The sequence below is a fragment of the Hesperophylax consimilis genome, chromosome 2 (assembly GCF_061612785.1).
Source record: "Hesperophylax consimilis isolate HC1 chromosome 2, BYU_Hcon_1.0, whole genome shotgun sequence".
NCBI lineage: Eukaryota > Metazoa > Arthropoda > Insecta > Trichoptera > Limnephilidae > Hesperophylax > Hesperophylax consimilis.
The window spans coordinates 9,573,764-9,593,744 of NC_142837.1; the positions used below are offsets into that span (position 1 = coordinate 9,573,764).

At 35.3% G+C, this 19,981-nt stretch overlaps 1 protein-coding gene across 1 annotated transcript in view; it reads left to right on the forward strand.

The window, feature by feature from the left end:
- The window catches only part of LOC149425674 (uncharacterized), a 32,766-nt gene that overhangs the window by 5,952 nt on the left and 6,833 nt on the right, over nucleotides 1–19,981 (forward strand). Inside the window, exons 4-14 of the mRNA XM_089644370.1 lie at nucleotides 1,328–1,430; nucleotides 1,625–1,731; nucleotides 2,267–2,432; nucleotides 3,262–3,448; nucleotides 8,779–9,144; nucleotides 9,923–9,987; nucleotides 10,084–10,172; nucleotides 14,997–15,158; nucleotides 15,575–15,751; nucleotides 15,838–15,927; nucleotides 16,064–16,185. Coding sequence (XP_089500496.1) covers nucleotides 1,328–1,430; nucleotides 1,625–1,731; nucleotides 2,267–2,432; nucleotides 3,262–3,448; nucleotides 8,779–9,144; nucleotides 9,923–9,987; nucleotides 10,084–10,172; nucleotides 14,997–15,158; nucleotides 15,575–15,751; nucleotides 15,838–15,927; nucleotides 16,064–16,185 — 1,634 coding nt within the window. The remainder of the gene's footprint in view (nucleotides 1–1,327; nucleotides 1,431–1,624; nucleotides 1,732–2,266; nucleotides 2,433–3,261; nucleotides 3,449–8,778; nucleotides 9,145–9,922; nucleotides 9,988–10,083; nucleotides 10,173–14,996; nucleotides 15,159–15,574; nucleotides 15,752–15,837; nucleotides 15,928–16,063; nucleotides 16,186–19,981) is intronic.

Genomic DNA, 19,981 nt, shown 5'->3' on the forward strand with positions numbered 1-19,981 from the left:
GAAAGAGCAATAAATTTTTTATTTATTTATAGAGCGGAGACGGTTTACATATAATTCCCGTGAGCACTGAGGCTATAGTCCCATTGTGCTATCTCCCATTTTACCTCATTCCTTTAACAGTCACCTGGTCCTATTTATAAAATTCACCAGGGTTGTCATTGGATATGTAGCCACGTCTTCTGGTTCCACAATGTGTGTTCTCAGGTCTCATCTCTCCTCTCCAATCCCCCTTGGTTCCCCGAAGGCCCCGCAAGGGAAGAGAGCCTCATCTCTCCTCTCCATTCCCCTTTGGTTCCGTGAAGGCCCCACAAGGGAAGAGTTCACGGAGGTGGCCTCATCTCTCCTCTCCACTCCTCCTTGGTTCCCTAAAGGCCCCACGATGGAGGAGTCCATTCCCCCTTGGTTCCCTGAAGGCCCCACGAGGGAGTTTTCGAATGGTCCAACTTTGGTCCCATGGGTATCTAGGGAAAGAGAAGGTCTATTCCAGCAGAGCCCTGAGTGCTGGGGTAAGGTCTAAATACTCCGAGATGCGACCCTGTTTCTCGGAGGCACCGTTCGTGACTCTGTTCCCCAGGTCATTCAGCCTGAGGCCAGTAGCTCACGCCTTAGCTTGGGTTGGCTATTGCAGGTCGTGTTTCCACTCCCTGAGCGATGGGTTCGCCAAACTCCCTACGCTATTTAGTTATTGGCATTATATTTAGGTCAGTTGACATGCCAGTGGCTGAGTTGGCATCACGTCTGGGTCCCACCCAGGTGTCGGTAAGTTCAATTCCCCGGCTAGCTCCATTTCTCGCTTCAAGTCCTCCATCACGACACAAGTCACATTTTCCGCTACAGTGGTGGTAGTAGGAGATTATCAGGTTATTCTTAACCCGCGAATATTTTACTTTCTTTTTTAAAAAAAAAATGTATATACATTTCTACGCTGTACACATTATCCAAATATTATTATCATCTCTGAATGTAACTGGCTTTTCTGGGGAATCTACTTATGGCAGATTATATACTTTTTTTCTAAATATACTAGCTGTACCCCACCACGCAATGCTGTGGCTCAGTCTGTCTGTGCAGATAGAGAAACAATAGCGCGTGTTGCTTTTATGTCCAACAGATGGCAACATACAAAAAAGCATGTATTATCCTGTCACAGGTGACATTTATATAATATAGGTTATATAAAAGCACACGCATATTCAAATGCAGCGTTGTGTCAAAATTTTGAAGCAATCAGTGAAGAATTTTCTAAGATTTAAGATTTTGAACAAATGAACATTTACATTTTTATTTATATATAGAAGATAATAACATTACCTTTTTTTCATTGCAGTCTCCACCCAAAAACCCTGGAATTTCTAGTCAGAGGAGGAATGTCAAAGCACCCCCTGAATCACCAAAGGCCCATTTGATTCAAAGTAATCCCACACTTCAAGGTATGGTGTTATTATCTGGACTAGAAATTGCCAATAAAGTCAATTTTCCATCTTCAATTTGGTATCATAACAGAATAGTATGTATGAGATGACTATATGAATGGCTGCAGATGAGAGATGGGCTCATCACCATTGGTCAAGCTCTGATCGATGATGTATTTAAATATAATACATAGTATAAAACGTTGTTACAGGTGCACTCCCACGGCTGCAGATGAGAGATGGGCTCATCACCATTGGTCAAGCTCCGATCGATGATGTATTTAAATTGTCTTTTGCCATCGAAAATACTGAAAATGGGGTAATTAATATTTATTGATTATGGATGTTCTTTCATTGTTTCTTCCGCATCACTCTTAATATGAAATTTTTTGTAAATAACACTTGGTTTCAACTTAATTACTACAAGAAACAACTAATTCTGTTGGGGGAGAATGAAAGATGCATTAAATTTCCATTTTTTCTCAATCAAAGTTCAAAATCTCACTTGCTACCATCATGTTTTTTCTTATTTGTATCATCTGACGCATAAATTATTAAAACAATCCAAACTAAGAATCTATTAACCTACTTTGTGCATGGTTTTCCATCTCCCCCGGCGTAAATAGTTGTTTCTTGTAATAGTTAAATATGAAATCAGGCGTCAAAAAAATTGCATATATGAAGCGAGAGGCGGAATTCGGGAACTTTATCGTTCTTTGTTTACCAGCATTATTTAATTTTCCTTCAACTTTACCTCGAAATTAGTAATAAACATACTTTTTTCACATAATTAATGTATTTACGTAATAATTATTTTAACCGTTTTTTTTTGTTAACAATAATTCATAAACTAGTTTCAGGGTTCTCGAGAGTGCAGTTTAAGACTCCTGGGACAGACACTGGATCTGGGAGCTGTTGGGGCATCTCTGCTGGTGGCTGCTCCATTGCATGTCATATGTGGTTACCTTTCTTCACAGCCATTTGCTGTATTCGTACGGAGTGGCCCTGACTCCCAAAACGGTATGACATCAAGCTATACCTATTATAAATACCTCGAGAGAATTCAATACAGGATGAGACACACAAGTAATGTAAAGCAGGGCCGGAGTTCGGAGGCGAAAGATGTCACTCCTTTCATCACATATGAAGGGAGAATGTTTTGCATCTGTTGCCACTATAGATCTTGTCCGATCTGCTCGAGAGTTTCCTTCTGTTTGACATTGCCGAGTCTAGTCCAAAGAGAAGTAGAATAGAGATAGAAAGAAGAAGTAGTCCAGGGTGAGGCGAGGGTCGGAAGAAGAAGGCGTGTAGAAGCGAAAGTCGGAGCGAGGTAGAGGAGGCAGAGCAGAGAGGTGTAGACGTAGCAAGGATTGCTGATGAAGGACCGACTTGAAAAGGGTTTGTGGCACGTATTTATAGGGGGTTGGCAGTGGTTGAACACTACCACTGCCATTGTCTCGGACAAGATTCCTGGAAGTGAATGGGCCCGAGCGGACCGCGATGCCGGCGTACGGCCAGTACTCTTTCTCTTTGAACAACCTCTGTCTGCTTGCTTCCCTCCAGCCCCATTCCGACGTTTTATTTATTTTGGGAACCAAGCCCGGAGATCTGGTTCCCGCTAGGCCTTCTGAAGAGCGGGCCCTGGCGTTGGTTCTCTCTGGAATAGCAGTCAGTATTTTATGCGGAAGTCGGTCTTTTGGATTTCTATGTCCATCTCCAAGCCATCTCATCTACAACTTAATACTTTTAACTGTGAACTATAGCACTGAGCAGGGATTCGATGCTAAGCACATTTCACAAATCAAAAATTCAGAAATGGGAAAGTGAAAATCTAAATCTCATATTTCAGACAGCTGTGAACTTGACCTGTGCCAGATGTTTCCAACTGATCGACTTGAAGTATTTAAATCTCGTTACGGGGGCTCATATAGCTGCACCTACCCCGGACCCCCGCCCTTGCACGCCACACTTCTCCAACAGCTCCAGGAGGAGGAGTCTCTGGATCTCACTTTTGACTCGCACGGAAGCCCTAGCAGGTTAATTTTGTTTACTGTTTTATTTTATAAACACGCTTCATCAGGGCAATTGGTGTGGGGGTTGCTACACTAGAGAGTACCTATCTAAGCATCAGCCCGAGTAGTGTAGTTTAAGTTAAATATATCTATGTTAGTTTTAATGATTTACTACTAGCAGTACTAGCGTGCGTTGCTCTACTACCAAAGGTAGGCTGTGTGTAGTTTAATGTTTTCATTGAATATTTATATATATTTATCATCTTCCGCTGATTACTGTGGCCAACTGAATAAATGAGCTACAAGTTCTTAGACTGGCTTTACACTCATCAGTTAAATTTATGACTTAACGTAAGATTTTGATAAGTTACTCACAAGTGCGTTTATATATGTATCCAACTTATGGTAATTGAATTTGTTCGGAAGTTTAACTTACATAAGTGCTCGCGGCGACCGATACATCTGTTAGTTTATTTCCGGCAAGATTTTGTTTTCGGGAGACAATAACGTACTTATCCACTTATCCTAATTTGATTTTAGTTCAAATAATAAAAATACTAGTTTTTATAGGAAAAAATCCCATAAACCTGTCTTATAATTTTTGGCATCTCGCATTGGCGCGCTTATTTACTATTTCTACGGTAAGCGTCTCAACTTATCAAACTGATTTCATAAGCTGTGAGAGGGTGTTACGTATAAAATATGTAACTATAAAGGGTACCTACATTCCCAGTCCCAATCATTCGAGAAGGAACCTGAAGTATCTACCCCGTTAGCTGCTTTGTGTTAGTGAATTAAGACCCGGCATTTTCAATTTCTACCGATTTATAAGCAGTTTCTCGCTAACTCCTTAAGTCTTGAAGTTCCAAAAAAAATAAATGTTATTTTTGAAGATTATATCTATAGATTGGTTTTGCCGAAACGTTAACTATATGAAATTCCCTCGATAGAAAAAAATCGCAAAGTAAGCTCCGAAACTTATTAAAAACACGTTTTGTTCTGTTATTTAATATGTGAAAGGAATGAAAAAAATTTAGAGTGTATGTTTAAATGCAAATAAAACTATAACGAGAGATTTTAAATGTGTCGTGTTTTATTAAATATTTTCACAGCAGTCGCTTACGTCTGTTCATTTCAATCGCGTTAAATATTAGCGCGCTCTCTCTAACATTAGGATTTAGATAAGACCATTTCAAACATTCGTCAGTCCCCGCGCAGTCGGCAGGCATAGTGGACGTGTGTCAGAATTTTTGGCATCTAAAATTACGTGATTTATTGTAAATAATATTTAATTTCAAATATTTGAATATCTTATTTAACGTGAATATTGCATTTATCGGTTAAAAAATATTGTTTTTCAAAAATGATAAATAATTAACAAATATAAATGAAATCTCCAAAGGCCGCGGCTTCTGTACAAAAGTATACCATTTTTTACGATTCGTTTGCCACAGGGCAATGGCAGCTGATTGTTCTAAAACTGTGAGATTATTTCTTGAATGAATTCCGCTTTTGTTTTTTGCCACTCTGGAAATATTAGAGTAAAACACGTCAAGTGTTTAACAAATACTGGTTATTCAGACTTTGCCGAACATTTAATTAATACTAACCATACTTTTAATAAAAATACAGGAGTCAAAATTATAAATAAAAATAAAATAGGAATACGCCTTAATAATTTAGAAGCATTAGAAATAGTAGTAGATTGAGATCAACCGAAACCGGTCGACGTATATAGCAAAATAAAGTGGTTTAAAACAAAAAAAAATATTTTGAATAACATATTTAATTCAAATGTATCTATCACGTATACTTTTATAAAATTTACAAATATGTATCTTTATGAAATTCAATTTTTATTTAAAAAAGAAAAAAGTGAAGTAAAGCAAAAAATCGAGTATTAGAAATTATCCTCAAGGGACAACTCTGTATTACAAAACATATTCAACTTTTTCAAGTTGTTTTTATAATTTTATACTTTATATTATTTTTTAGATTGCGTCCATTTAAAGACATATTTAATGCATTGATAACTGTAAAAACCGAGTAAGTTTGTTTTGTATTGGCCATTAAATGATGATGATGTTTTTGTTACGTAACTCCACACAGGATGCAGGTAATTCTGCGTGATTATACAAGTAAAAAATAAAATGTTAATTTTTCGAAATTCCAACGCTTTAAGGTCGATTTCAGGTAAGTAAGTTAATAAACTAAAGGATAAATAAATATTTTTCTATGGAAAAATATTGTTCTATAGGAAAAAACACAACGGATTGGTAACCCTATACGAACTCTATGACAAGTAAAAGTGGTGGGCGTCGCCCATCTACAATTCGAAATGCAGAATGCCGCGTCTTAAGAGGAAGCTACAAGCCAAAAATATGTATATTCTTTGTTTGCCTTATTTCGTGACGAATACACAGGTATACGAATATATAGGCATTAAAATCGCTTGGAAAATGGAGTCAAGAAACACTCGATTTCATGCGCAAAAGTGGTTTTTATTTATTTTTTATAAAAATTTATAAGTACGCAAAAAATTAATCAAAGGAAACTGTCACAGTAATCTTACCCATCATATGTTATTTTTTAAAAGTTGATTCATTTGTGCATTCATACATTTTTATTGAATAAATACATTTTTTAGTAGCTTACATTTATATTTTATATGGAGTAAATAATTTTTTCATTTGAATTCTCCTCATGGGAAAAGATAAGAAAAGCATTAATTTATATAAAGCATTTTATTTGGTATTCATAATGTAAACAAATTCGTTATAAAGATTAATGGAAAATCACTATTTAGCATTAATTGAGCTTCGCCTTAAGTCCGAGTTCTGTTGATTTTATTTCCGAGTAGAGCCGATTTTCTGTCAGCACATATACGTCGTAATGGGGTAAAATATAGTAGATTGCAGTTCATAATGTTATAATGAAAACATATTAGATAACTCTTTAAAATTATTGTACTGTTTAAATGAATAAATAAATAATTACAAAAAGTCTTCTGTTTTACAAGTCCTTAGGAGGAACCTAGAGTTCAAACCCTGTTGATATAAAAAAGCTTAAAACAATAAAAAATATTTTTAAAATATGTAATTATTTACTTACGTATATACTTTTATAAAAGTATATACATAAGTTACATTTTAATTTAATATAAAAAAGATTTAATTAATTAAATCTGTAATATCCTTAGTTTGAGAATTGTAGGCGTTTTAAGTCCCGCGCGCGTCCAGGTCAAGTAACGTCGCTAGTATTGGTTCACCGAAATAAAAGTTTATTTATCAAGTACCAAATACCTAACGATCGGCGGACTCCTGTCGACCCTTACTACGTGTTGCCGTTAAATGCACGGCGAATTTGGAGAGTATGTCCAACTTTTGGTAAAATTAATTTTAGTTCTCAATAATATCAACAGATGTAGCAAACGCAAGAAGTGAAATATCTAAAATTGCTATCTTAGCGACAATCAAAACCCTATGCGCAGTTGTGAACACTAAAAAAGGTGGGTGTTACCCAAATCGCAATTCCAAACAGCATATGCTGAGGCTTAAGCCCTGGTAGCAGTGGTGGTTCTTCTTTGAAGGTCATTTGGGCAATGACCTCCCAAAAATATGCTGCAATAGTATTAATATAAAAAAGGATTTAACAAACTACCCGATTATTAATTTAGATTTTATTAGTGTAGATTCATATGTTTTTTCGATTCGTTCCAGTGCCATCTAGTGTCCAAATGAGAAGCTATTGCATTGCGTGGGACACTTTAAACTTTATCCCAAACCAATCTACTTTCTTTCTCTTTGCTATAGAGACAAAGGAGGTAAACACTATCATGTCTGACATATGCTTAGTATCATACAAAATATATTTTTAAGGTGTTTTCGGACATGACCGCGGTGAGATAGAGATATCTACGACCTAGGATTATTAAGGCTTTAGAGGGAGATTGTCACGAAAATAATTCCTATTGTCGAAAATAATTATTTTTCCTGACTTTACCTGGCCAGTGAAGGAATAAATTCACAAGCTTGAATTTGACTGGCAACATTTTTTCATGAATTTTGGCACCGTTTCCGCCAGGGAGCACTTCCTTGAATTCTCGCCGTTTGGGGGCGATGACGAGATGGTGGAGTACCTATTTAATTAACACGCGGATGCGCCCCGAAACTGAGTAGTCCACGTAAATGCCTTATTTGTGGGCCCCCTCGATGGAAAAGGCCTCGACGTGTCCCATCTACCAGCACGTTGGCGGCTACCCTTACCTAATGGAGCAAGCTCGCCTTTGAATGAATCAGCTCCGCGGGCTGTGGTCGTGACATACAAGAGATCTTGCTCCTGCCTTCTGGCCTTCCGAGTTGTTCCACGTACTTTCTACATAGTTTTTTAGATTAGCTCAGTTTTACGTCGGGTCCACAGGTATGATGATTGTTTGATATTTATTTTTGCAAATGCTGACTACTTAGTACATAATGTGTTTTGGCTTAAATATACATTATATGATTGCTCCTAGCAAACTCTTTTTATTTCAGAACAAAAGATAGAACCTTCTCCCATAACAGCACAATCTTTGCCCTGCCCCACCTTAACCTGAAAGGGTCTCAATAGCGCCGGCAATAATTTATACATGACGTTTAATACCCCAACGCTTTCACATATTATAAGATGTGAAAAAATGTCGGTCGAAAGTTTTTTGTGTAATAAATGATAGCCATTTTGAACTTGAGTATTACTTAAATTATGTTTATCATAGTTGACGTAATTTGCATGGAATAATTTAAAACATCAATTTCTGTGGATCGTATTGAAAGAAATCGCAAACAATTCATTAAATCATTAAAAACATATTCAAATAAAGTGATAATTAGTTTATGTTGCAATAGAGAAAAATAAAGAGGTTAAAAACGACATTTTAAAACGAAAAGTTATCATTTTTGTCAGTGATTTTGCAGGTGCAATAAAATGAACCTATATTTACTTTTGCTTTCATTGTTTACTTTTTAAATGTACTTATAAATAATGGACTAAGGTTGGAGATAGTGATTTAAGAACTTTTAAGAGGAAAAGGTCTTTTAAAAAAAAAAAACATTTTTGTTTGTTTAAAATCTTAAATATCCGAAAGTTCTTCAGTGATTGCTTTGAAATTTTGTCACAACGTTGCATTTGAATACGCATGTGTTTTTATATTCCTATATTATATAGATGTCACCTGTGACCATGCTTTTTTTTAAAACAGCGCCAACTGTTGGACGTAAAAGTAAAATGCGCTATTGTTTCTTTATCTTCAGAGACAGACTAAGCCACAGCAATGCGTAGCGGGGTACAGCTAGTATGTAATAAAATGTTGTTAATAGGAATGGAGATCGTCTGCCTGTGGAAACTCCAGGGACCTTTAAATTCCAGTCTCCCATAGCAGGACTAGCGGAGACTCCAATAATTCCAACATCAGCTCCTACAGGCGAGCCAGCAATACTTTCACCCGAAGAAGTAGCACCATCAATACCCCCAACCACAGAAGTGCTACCGACATCTCTACCTGTACAAGTTCCACTGATTCCTCCTCCAATACAAGGGCCGTCAATACCTCCAACGCAAGTGCCACCATTGATAATAATTCCATCAGCATCTTCTGCTCCCACACCTCAAGTGGTTCTGTGCAGACAAGAGGACTACACGTCTGCATCCGGGGAGAGAATTTCTACTTTCCACAGTCCGCGACGGTGAGTTTACCTAATTCACCCACTAAACATATAATAAAATTAAACAATGTTATCTTCAAAAAACATGCAAATAATTCTACGTCCTAAAGTCAAGTCCAAAGTACAGTGTTCATTGCCAGGGCTTAGTGATGGGTAAATTCCCGGTAATTTATTTTATTAATTATTTGGGAAAATATTCCCAAAACAGGGAATATTGTGATATTTTTCTTGTAAATGGTAAAATCCCCCTGAGGTTGTCTCTTACAATGAAATTTCATGTTATTTATAATGTATCATATTAATTAGAGTATGCCTAGGACAGATCTTTTAGAATTTTTGGAAAAAACCGAATAGTTCGGAAGATATAAGATGTTAAAATATTACATATCAATACTGCAGCACTGCCATTCGAATTATGAATCGTACTGAATTCTGTCTCATGTGTCGTCACAAGACACAATTATATACATTTTACCCAATTCACTTTTTAAGCTCATAAGTTCGTCATTTTAGGAGACATAAAAAAACTAGTGACTACTTTTACTGACTTTTTAGGTATGATAAATTTTCATTATAAATAGAAAACCTCAAATGGAATATTCTCAGGTGCACATCACTAGTACGGGCAGATGTGTAATTGCTTACATATCAGGACAGATCTGTAATCGATTACACATCTGCTCTGATGATTGACACTGTAACGCTGTCCGAAAAGTTGGCTAAAGAAAGAGGTAGTGTAGCACAGCATAATACCCCAAAATAAGTCACGATAGATATAAACATAGTTATTATTTTGTAGGAATGATTGTGGAGATGGGGCCCACGGACACTTCCACAAAGTCTGTCACTTAACACACCCAGAGGGTAACTATGATAAATTTTATATATTTCCTGAAAAAGTAGTTGTGTAAGTTGACAGTAGGCGGTAATGGTGGGCTAATGCTTGAAGTTTATGTTTAGGGCAACTCCCTTCTCAAGAGGTTATGATGGACATAGTGAATGAGCTGGAGGAGTGGAAGGAGCAGCAGCAAGAACTGTTCAGATCGCAGGTAATTTGCTAATTTGTACATCTGTCCGCGTGTGTCTTTTTGTGCTCTTAGTTCTTCTGAACAATGCGGATTTTGAGAAGGTTTTCACTATCCCATAGAGAATTTCTTCCGGAAGGTTTATTAGGAAATGCGAAATCTGCAAAGAATGCAAGGCTGATGTAAGCGTAATTTATTTATTTTACACCTATTAAGGCTTTCATATACATATATAACAATATTTACGAAATTATACTCGTAAATAGTGCAGGAAATGACTGTTTCAAACACATATATAAATAAAAATACTGTTGAATTTGATCCACACAGTATGTAGGTACAAAATATAAAAATAAAAAATCCAAAATAATTTTTTTCTTTCATCCGATAAAATACTGTTAACGTGCAAAATACTGTAATACTGTCAATTTAAATAGCTTTATTTATTTATTAACGGACATCGTCCAAATTACAAAATAATAACACGAATACAGTAAAATGAAAAATACAGGAGTATACAAAGTTACATGAAAGCAAAAACATAAGGCAGAAATATAAGAAAATAAAGTGACAAGTCGAATCAAGTCAAGACTACGCCGTGGGTCAGGACCACAGGACACTTATAATATTCCGTCACTTGTTTAGCGACTGGCAAAAATCATTCAGACTTATCCCAAAAAAGTTAAGGTTTTGACTTGAGTTGACCAGTCTACACATTCTCGACAATGGTGAATAATATCCATAATTTGTCGAATGATGGTTGAGGAAGAGCAGTTCATTATTTCTGAGTCTGTGCGAGGGGATATTGAAGGGAATGAGTTGCAGTAGAGTAGGTGAATCAATAATACCATTTATAATTTTTAAGAAGCAAATGAGGTCATTTCTTTCCCGACGGACTTCCAAAGGAGAGAGGTTTAGAGTTAGTTCAATTTCATCATATGAGTATGTATTTGCCTTTTTCTAATCCTAGCCTCCTAGCAATCCCTCTTAAGAACCGATGTTGAACAGATTCAATGCGTCGAATGTGGACAGCATAAAAAGGAGACCAGATAACACAAGCATATTCAAGATAGGGGTGAACCAAGGAGCAGTAAAGAGTAGACATGGGCAGATTCATTCACAATAGTGAATCAATTCAGTCATATTCACCTGGTCAAGTGAACTAATTCATTGAATGCATTCATTTAATTCCTTGATTCGACAATTCATTTTGGTTTTGTAGGTAGATTACTCACATTTAGGAAACTTAAAGAAAGCAATAATGAACCATTTTTTCGCATTCACATAAATGTGTTCGTTTTGAAAAAAACATTTTAAATAAACACACAAAAAATATCAAATATAGGGATTTATTTTGTACATTGCAGAAGTACATTTATAACTTTACTTAGAAAACCTGTATTTGTAAGCTTTACACTTTGTACAGAGTTCTTAAAGCGAGGAGAGCTTTGGAGTAACTTTAGTAAAAAAGATATGTCGTTCCACAAAATAAACATGTTACAAATTTTTTAATAAATATGTTATTTTACGAACAAAAATAAAAAGTAATTTTCACTAATAAAATCGTTGAAATGGGTGCCGCAGAGGACACGGAAGGCGCAGGGCGCTGGACCTGGAGAGGAATAGTCGGATGTTTATTTTTTAACTGCCATTTCTAAATTGTGGAGCAATGCATACCTCTATCTGCTTCAGAAAAGTAACACCAAAGTTCGATCCTTTTTCTGGAAGACCTCTTGGCTATTCAATATGTTGCTTTTTCCTATAAAAAACGAAGGTAAAACATCATTAAACGATACCAAAAATAAAAAGTCCCACTCGATTTTTCTTTTTTTGCATAGAAAATTTTTGCTGGCAAACTGAATCCCAGAATAAAAATTATTATTATCTTTTTTCGTAAAACTATCTATATATTTACTACAAAAAGTAGGTACGTTAAGATAACCTTTACATAAAAAATATATTATTTTAGGGGCAATGAGATACGTTCTTAAAGCAATTATAAGAACTATATTATTATTATCCCACTTTTGTATATCCGACCCGTTCACCTGGAATAAGCTTCAACCACATATATATTATATTTATTTATTTTAATGTTTGCAGGTACTTACCTCAATGGTAATTTTAAATCCATACGCCAAATAAAAACTGATTGAAAGTCTGAAATTGAGTGGCATACAATTCAGTACAAAAATACAGAAATCAAAACAAATTACTTTCTAATCATCACACACAATTCGACAGTCAACTGCTCTCGTTTTACGTCTACAAGTAGGCAGGTACATAAAAAACATACTTATAAGAACAATAACGTAAACATCGTTTTGTTTCTAAGCGTATTGCATTATTTTCGTATGTGGAAGGGAGAAGAATACAGGAGATACTTTCGCTTTTTTATTAGGATTTAGATTCCGAAGTAGAAAGTTTTCACCTGACTAGGTACTAAATCGAAGGTTTAGCCACGCGGGAACTAACGACGAACCGATTGACAGCTAACATAGTGCAATGAATTAGGAACTTCTGACTAGTTAGTGTGTTGTGTCTATCTGCGACATTAATGACTTGCGTTCTTGCAGACGGTGCGGACTAGTAAGGAAAGGGACTCGATAACGAATAGGGAATTGGGAACTCTGTCTCGAGTGTCACTGTCTCTGTTCTGTTTCACTTATTCCCTGAGACTGGGATTGAGCGCTTGTCCGGACAGACTCGGTACATGGGACATAGGATTTGTGTCTACGACGCGTGACGTCACAACTGAAAACGGAATAAATTCATTAATTCCTTGACTGGGGACTCGATGAAAAGAGTCTTTTGGATTACGGCGCGGGACGCGGGATACTAGATACGTGATTTAGTGCGACAGGGCACAGTACATATAAACTCCGCGGCGCGCCGCCATAGTACCGTAATAATATTTAATTAGATTTCTATGAAACACTATAATATTTAAATCATTTAAAGTGAACATCATTATTAATTATTACCTTATTATCATGAAATAATTTAATTGTAAAATGTTTAGAAAAAAATGCCAACGATAAGGAATTAAGATTCAATTCCTTTTGAAAATGAGAATAAGATCGATTGTGTTACAAGATTGAATTAATTCAATCAATTTTGCCCACCTCTAGTAAAGAGTTCTAAGGGTATTTACGTTTTTGAAGTCCAAAGTGATTCTAGTGATGAAACCAAGTAGTTTGAGGGATTTATTAACGATTGCAGTTATGTGATCCCGAAAAGAAAGCTTGCTATCAAGAGAGACACCAAGGTCTTTAATAGATGTAACAGTTGTTAAGCAAATATTATTAAGTTTGTATTCGAAGACAATCGGTTTTTTTGATCTATAGAAGGACATAATTTTGCATTTATCGACATTTAGTATCAAACAATTAATTTTACACCAATCATAGAAAGAGTCGATATCCGATTGGAAAAGAAGGCAGTCATTGTGATTTTTTATTATTTTTAGAATCTTATTGTCGTCCGCAAAAAGCCAAAAGCGTGTATGAGAGAAAATACTAATAATGTCGTTTATCAAAATGTTGCCCTACTTGATGAAAAAACTTCAATAAGGTATGCTTATATAATGAAATTGATGTACTAAATATATCAACAACATCGGAGTATTTGTTTCCTAGCTGTTGAATCCATCGCATAGGAGTGTAATATTGGGACGTTGATATAGAATTTCTACAATAATATGGTAGGTACTGTCTTGTAACTGACCTGCTTGGAGTATGAAAAGAAATTACATATAATAAATCAGGGGTATCAAACATTGAATTAATGATTTTATACAAACAGGTTAAATCAGAAATGATTCTACGATCAGATAATTGTATTAAATTTAATGAACAAAGTACGTTATCGTAATTTAGGCATTCTATAGGATAGCCCATTTTAAAATTTACATATCTTAATAATTTATTTTGGTTCAATCGCATGTGAATGAACCTCATAATTTGGGGACCAAACTGTGGAATTGTATTCTACATGACTCCTTACTAGTAACATATATAATGTTTTTACAGTATTGACATTATTGAAATCACTAGATACCCTTAAAATAAATCCCAACATTTTCAAAGCTTTATTGGTTATTATTTCTATATGCTTGAGATAAGAGTAATGAGTAAGATTAGAAAGGAACGCTTAGATGGTTTGAGCATGTAGAGTGAAAGAGCGAAGAAAGGAGTGTAAGGAGAATATATGATGCAAATGTGAATGGTAGCAGAAGTCGGTGATGCCTGAGGAAGAAGACATGGCACGATTAAGTGAATCAGTTACTTGAGTTGGACCATGTCAAGAGTCAGAAGAATAGAAGAGTATGTATGAGACGATTTCTGAATGTGAATGAGTTGTTTGGCAGTCCGTCCTCTCTGCCTACCCCTGCGGAGAAATGGCGTATGGTTAGTTAGTTTAGGTTTATAATAAAAATATGATTACGTGCATAAAATATTTATGGAAAGTAGAGAAAAGCGAGCAACGCCGTGTAAACATCAGCTAGTAACTTAAGTATTGAAAAAAATAAATAAGTATACCAAAAAATTTCAGATAAATCTGCCAATTATTATTGTTATCTAGCATCAAATATTATGATCCACCTCTGCCAGTTTTAATTCAGGTCTGAAAGGGTTAATTCTTTTGTTTTTTTTATATGTACATTGACCTTCATCAGTCAAGATGATTGTGTCAGTCAATTTATGTGGGTCATTTGTGTATTTCACATTTAACAAAGAGCACCCAAAGCTTACTAAACAAATGGCTGTATTTAGGAAAATTTCTAGTCTATTGATAGTGATGTGAATTCGTTGTGAGATTCACATAACTCAGTATCCCCTGTTTCAGTTGAAGCAAAAGGAGGCCTCAACGCTGGCAGCCCTGGGGGCGGAATGGGAGATGCAGCGAGTGCAGAAAGAGGCAGAGCTGAGTTCGCGTCTGCACCATCTATCTGTGCTGCTCTCCTCACTGGGAGAAGCCACTCAGCAGCTATCCCTACAGGAGACCAAGGTGAACACCAATCCCATGCACTAACACATTCATATCACTTGGACAAGACCACCTCTCCTGTGCTACTTCAGTAGGCTCTGTTCATTGCAGGCTAGCTTCTGGTATTGCTTTCCTTTGTTTGGGGCGACCAGCAGTAGGACTTGCTTCTGGAATTGCCGTCAGTATTTTATGAGAATTCTGTCCTTTTAAAATAATCTATGTTTATAAATTCACCACAACATCAATCACCGAAAAGGTTAACTCCATTCGAGAGAGAAATTTCACCCGAATAGATTTTGTGTATGGTTAATTTTACATTTTTTTTAATATAGTGGTCTCTTATGTTGTCCTGACAACACATTGCAGTTTGCACAGTTATATGCAATATGTTGACAGTTGGTTTGGTTTTGGGATTTAGTTCTATTTGTACGTTACAGCTGAGGCGGGCCAAGGAAGAGCTCGAGATGATGTACATCACCAAATACCACGAGCTGAACGAGGCCTCCAAAAGGATGGAAGATGAATTCAACCATGAGATGAAACTGCAAGAGCACAAGTATTCCGAACTACAGATGAAGATTGTATATGTGGACAAAGAAAATGCAAGTCTCAAGGTCTGTGTGCGTTCCCTTCTCTTATCACCAGCAGTGCATGAAAAAGTGTATCTCTTTATAACATCTTGTATGTTGTTTAATTTCAGAAAAACATTCAAAAGCAAGAAGACGCAATCCAATCCTTGAAGGAGATGCATGTGTCTAGCGAAAAGACAGCAGCTCAAGCCCAAGAAATGGTAAAGTTCATGTGTTTCTTCAGGATGGCCTATTTTTCTTTTAAAGTTATTGTTGGTCAGTTAGTATCATAATACGCCTGTCCCCTAGTTAGTGTCTTAGATCCTCTTCTGATTAGAGATTGATTGTGTTCTGCAGAGAGATCTCCAGCAGCGACTGGAGGGGGCCCTTCAGTCCAAGAGTTTCTTCAAGCACCAGTGGGCGGCTGCAGTGCGGGAGGGACAGCTGACGAAGCTCCAGCAAGCCAGAAACACGCAACTGTAAATACCATTGGTCTAAATATTTTTATTTTGTACCACTCACTTTACTGTTACATTCTGCCGTCCTCAAGAAGAGAGTGGCTTCTCCAAAAATGAAAATGTTGGCAAAATAAACACAAAATGTTCTCTTCCACCAAATAAAAGGTTTAAAAAATTTATTTTTATAAACTTATGCTAAATATTACAATTTATGAAAAAAAATTATATTTGAATAAAAAATATCTAGGAGAAATGATCATTACTTTTTTATAAGCGAAGTTAGACTTTCTCATAAACTTTTGGCAGTTCTCTTTGGTTTGTTTTAGGAACATAAAATACATTATTGAAAATTTATTCATCCATTTCTTACAATGGATTTGCAACGACAGTTGTGGAAGCGTTTTCTGGAAGATCAATCCAAAAATTCTTGCAGTTTTCTGGCAATAGGGATAACAATTTTTTAATAATTTAATATTTTCGCTCTTTTGTAATCCCGTGTGGATACTTGTGCCTTTTGAAAAAAAAGGCCACTATCCATAACTTTTTTGCAAAGAAGTCCAACTGAATCTCATCATCTTTATCCAGATCTGTTTTATAAAACATTCTGGACAACTCTTGATAATTTTATTTGGACACTAACTTTGAGGTATGGATTTGTATGTCGTATATTATAGTATATAGAAGAACACTCTGCCCAGTCACAGAAATCACCATAGTTAAGTTCTTTGATGTCGACATTAGCTGAGTTTGCTGAGGAAACTGCCGCTAAATCTGCAAAATTATACATTTTAGTATTTTCTTAAGCGATAACTCTACTTGAGGATGAAAGCTTTCATCCGACATAAACGTATTTCCCTTCTCCAAATATTTTTAAATAATATTTTTTGTAATAACTTTATTAGAGTTAATTAATTTTACAAGGTAGCTGATAAAGTTCAATTTTTATTTTGTGATGAGCAATTGTCGAGCCGAATTATTATGTTCGTTACATCTCTTTTCTGCCTAAAAAAAGCATGGAATGCACTTATTAGATCTTCTTTTTTTGCTTCCAGGTTCTGCCTCATGCCAAATTATGACTTTCCTTAAAAACAATTATGCGGACTATAACTTACAACACATTAATTTGTTGTAGGATAATGACTTTTTCTAGGTCTGCAGATGTATAAACAGTAGTACTGTATCAAAATATAACTAGCCGTTGGAAACAATAGTTATATTGTTTCAACGTCCAACGCTGTTGATTATAATTAGCGCCAATAGTTGAAATATAATACCTACTTGCGAATATTATTCAACGCAGTCAACGATTCAACTGCCTAATAAATAAAAGGGTTAAGAGTTTGCACTTCGTGAACAACATTTCTCGATATTTCAAATGGTCTTTTGGTTATGTAACTCCTGCTAGACGTTTTTCTTTTATTTTTCCATTCAATACGGCCGATACACAGCGCCAATGGACAATCAAATTTATCAACGACAAGCAAAAAATAATCAACGTCGGCCGCCTAGCTACGTTTTGTACCTATTGTTTTCAACAGTGTTGGCTTGTTAAATCAAAAGGGTCAAGAGATTACACTTCGTGAATGAAATTATGCCTAATTTGAAATGGTCTTTTGGTAATGTACGTACCTACTGCACGTTTTTTTTGATTTTCCCATCCAATACGGCCGATACGCAGCGCCAAGGGACAATCTAATTTATCAACGACAAGTAAAATATATCTTCAATGTCTTTAATATTTCAACAGGGTAATGTTTTCAACACTGAAACCAACGTCTTCCAACAGTTTCAACTTTATTGTAGGATTATTATTACGTGTGTGGGGCATAGAGATAATAATAATACATCAATGATCCGGGGAACCACCTGTTAATAGGGATTCCCTAATACGATTTTGATCTATTCTTTGTTTGTTTTTTTGTTAGTATCGTGTCGATCACCTATACGTTTAGTTTGATTGTACTGGCTTGTCGCGCGTCTATTCAATCTGTTTTTGCTAATTGTTTTACTTAGGATGTAAAAATACATAAGTGTTTCATATAAATTTAATGACTAAACTAATTTCTAAATGAATAATAATTATTAGTGTTAGTGTCGTAGTGTGATTGAACTTTGGACTGATGATAAATATTAAACAGTTGAACAGATGGTGATTTATTACTCTAATCCCAGCACTGTTAATTTGTTTAAAAATATAGTTCACGAACTTTTGTTAAGGGGGGTACCTACTCCCTCGGAAGAACAAGACTATTACCAAGATATTTCTGAAAATCAAACAGAATCTTCAGACGAACCGTTATTATTTTGAAATGCATTAAATTCAGTAGTCGAAAAAATTAAGCTAGTGAATAATCCAAATAACAAATTCCGCAAAAAACTGGACATGTATCTCGAAATGGATCTTCGTGATAGAAAGAGTTTTCCCCTGAAATGGTGGAAGGAACATGGAGTATATTTTCCGAATATGAAAAAATCTTCATAGAACAATGCGGTATTGTAGCAACATCCGTTGCTTTTAAACGAATTTTTTCCAAGACTGGACAAATTATATAGAAATGCGTAAATATAGAAATGCGTAAAAAAACAATCTGTAAATAACCTTTAAATGACTTAATAACCGTAAATATTGTACATAAATAATTTGATGTGTAAAAACTTCTGAACTGTGCTAAAAAAAGTGGGACCTTAAATAGACTGAGCTTGGAGTAAACCTATCAAATAATGTAATTCATAGTTTTATTTTTCTTAAAAAACGTAAAATCTTATTAATTTTTCAAAACTGGACATTATATTCTTACAAATAACTAAGCTGAATAAGCATCGAAATTCGAAATACTTGGACCGTAATTTTTTAAAACGTTTAATGCTTTATTATAATTTGAATATGTGTAGATATTAGTAAATTATCTAAAAAAATATAATAACAAATGTGATGAATGAGGTTTCATCGAGTATGGAGAATAAAGCACTAAAAACAGACCTGAGTTAATAAATCACTAGAAATAAACAATTATAGTTGCGTCAACGTCGGCGTTATTTTCAACAGTTGAAAATCGCCAACGATAACGACATTGGCGTTGGATGGAATTATCCTCAACGCCCAGTACTAATAAACAGTACCATTGGCAGTGGTCTTAGCAGACCTCTTTGCATCTAAATTATAATTTTCTCTAGATGCAACATGCTCTTTGCAGGTTTTACATGATGTATCACATTCTGGATCCAAATTATCTTTATTTTGGAGCGTATTATGTAGTGAAAAATATTCACATGATTCACAATCTTCGTTACCAAGTTTTGCCATAGATTGGATACAAATTTTCTATAAACTTCGCAAGAACACTTTTAGTGTGTTTTTCCAAAAAATCACAATGCATCAATTTAATATTTACATGACTGGACAAGTAACGCTTATAAGGGGCATGTTCACGACGATAATGCGATATGACTGGATGGAAGATTCTATGTGTGATTTAAATATATTTCTATTTATCATAGGTATTTTCTGATGTTTTCCTCTGTTATTAGTCTTAGGTAGCGGTTTTTTATAGTTTTCTTTATCCATATGTTTTGAATTATTCAATCGTTTGATTTACTATATCAAATGGCGCTAAAAAAAAAAATCCTACAAACTTTTGTTTTCTCTCCACTTGATTTATAAAGAATACTCAAAGGTATTTTGACAGTTTTCAGAATTTCCTCTTTGTCACTGTATATCCTTTCCGGAAACATGACACAAAATGAATGTGTGTCATTCTTTCCATGAAATATTCCAAAAATCTATATTAATATTCTTTCTTTGGTCGTCTTCAAAATT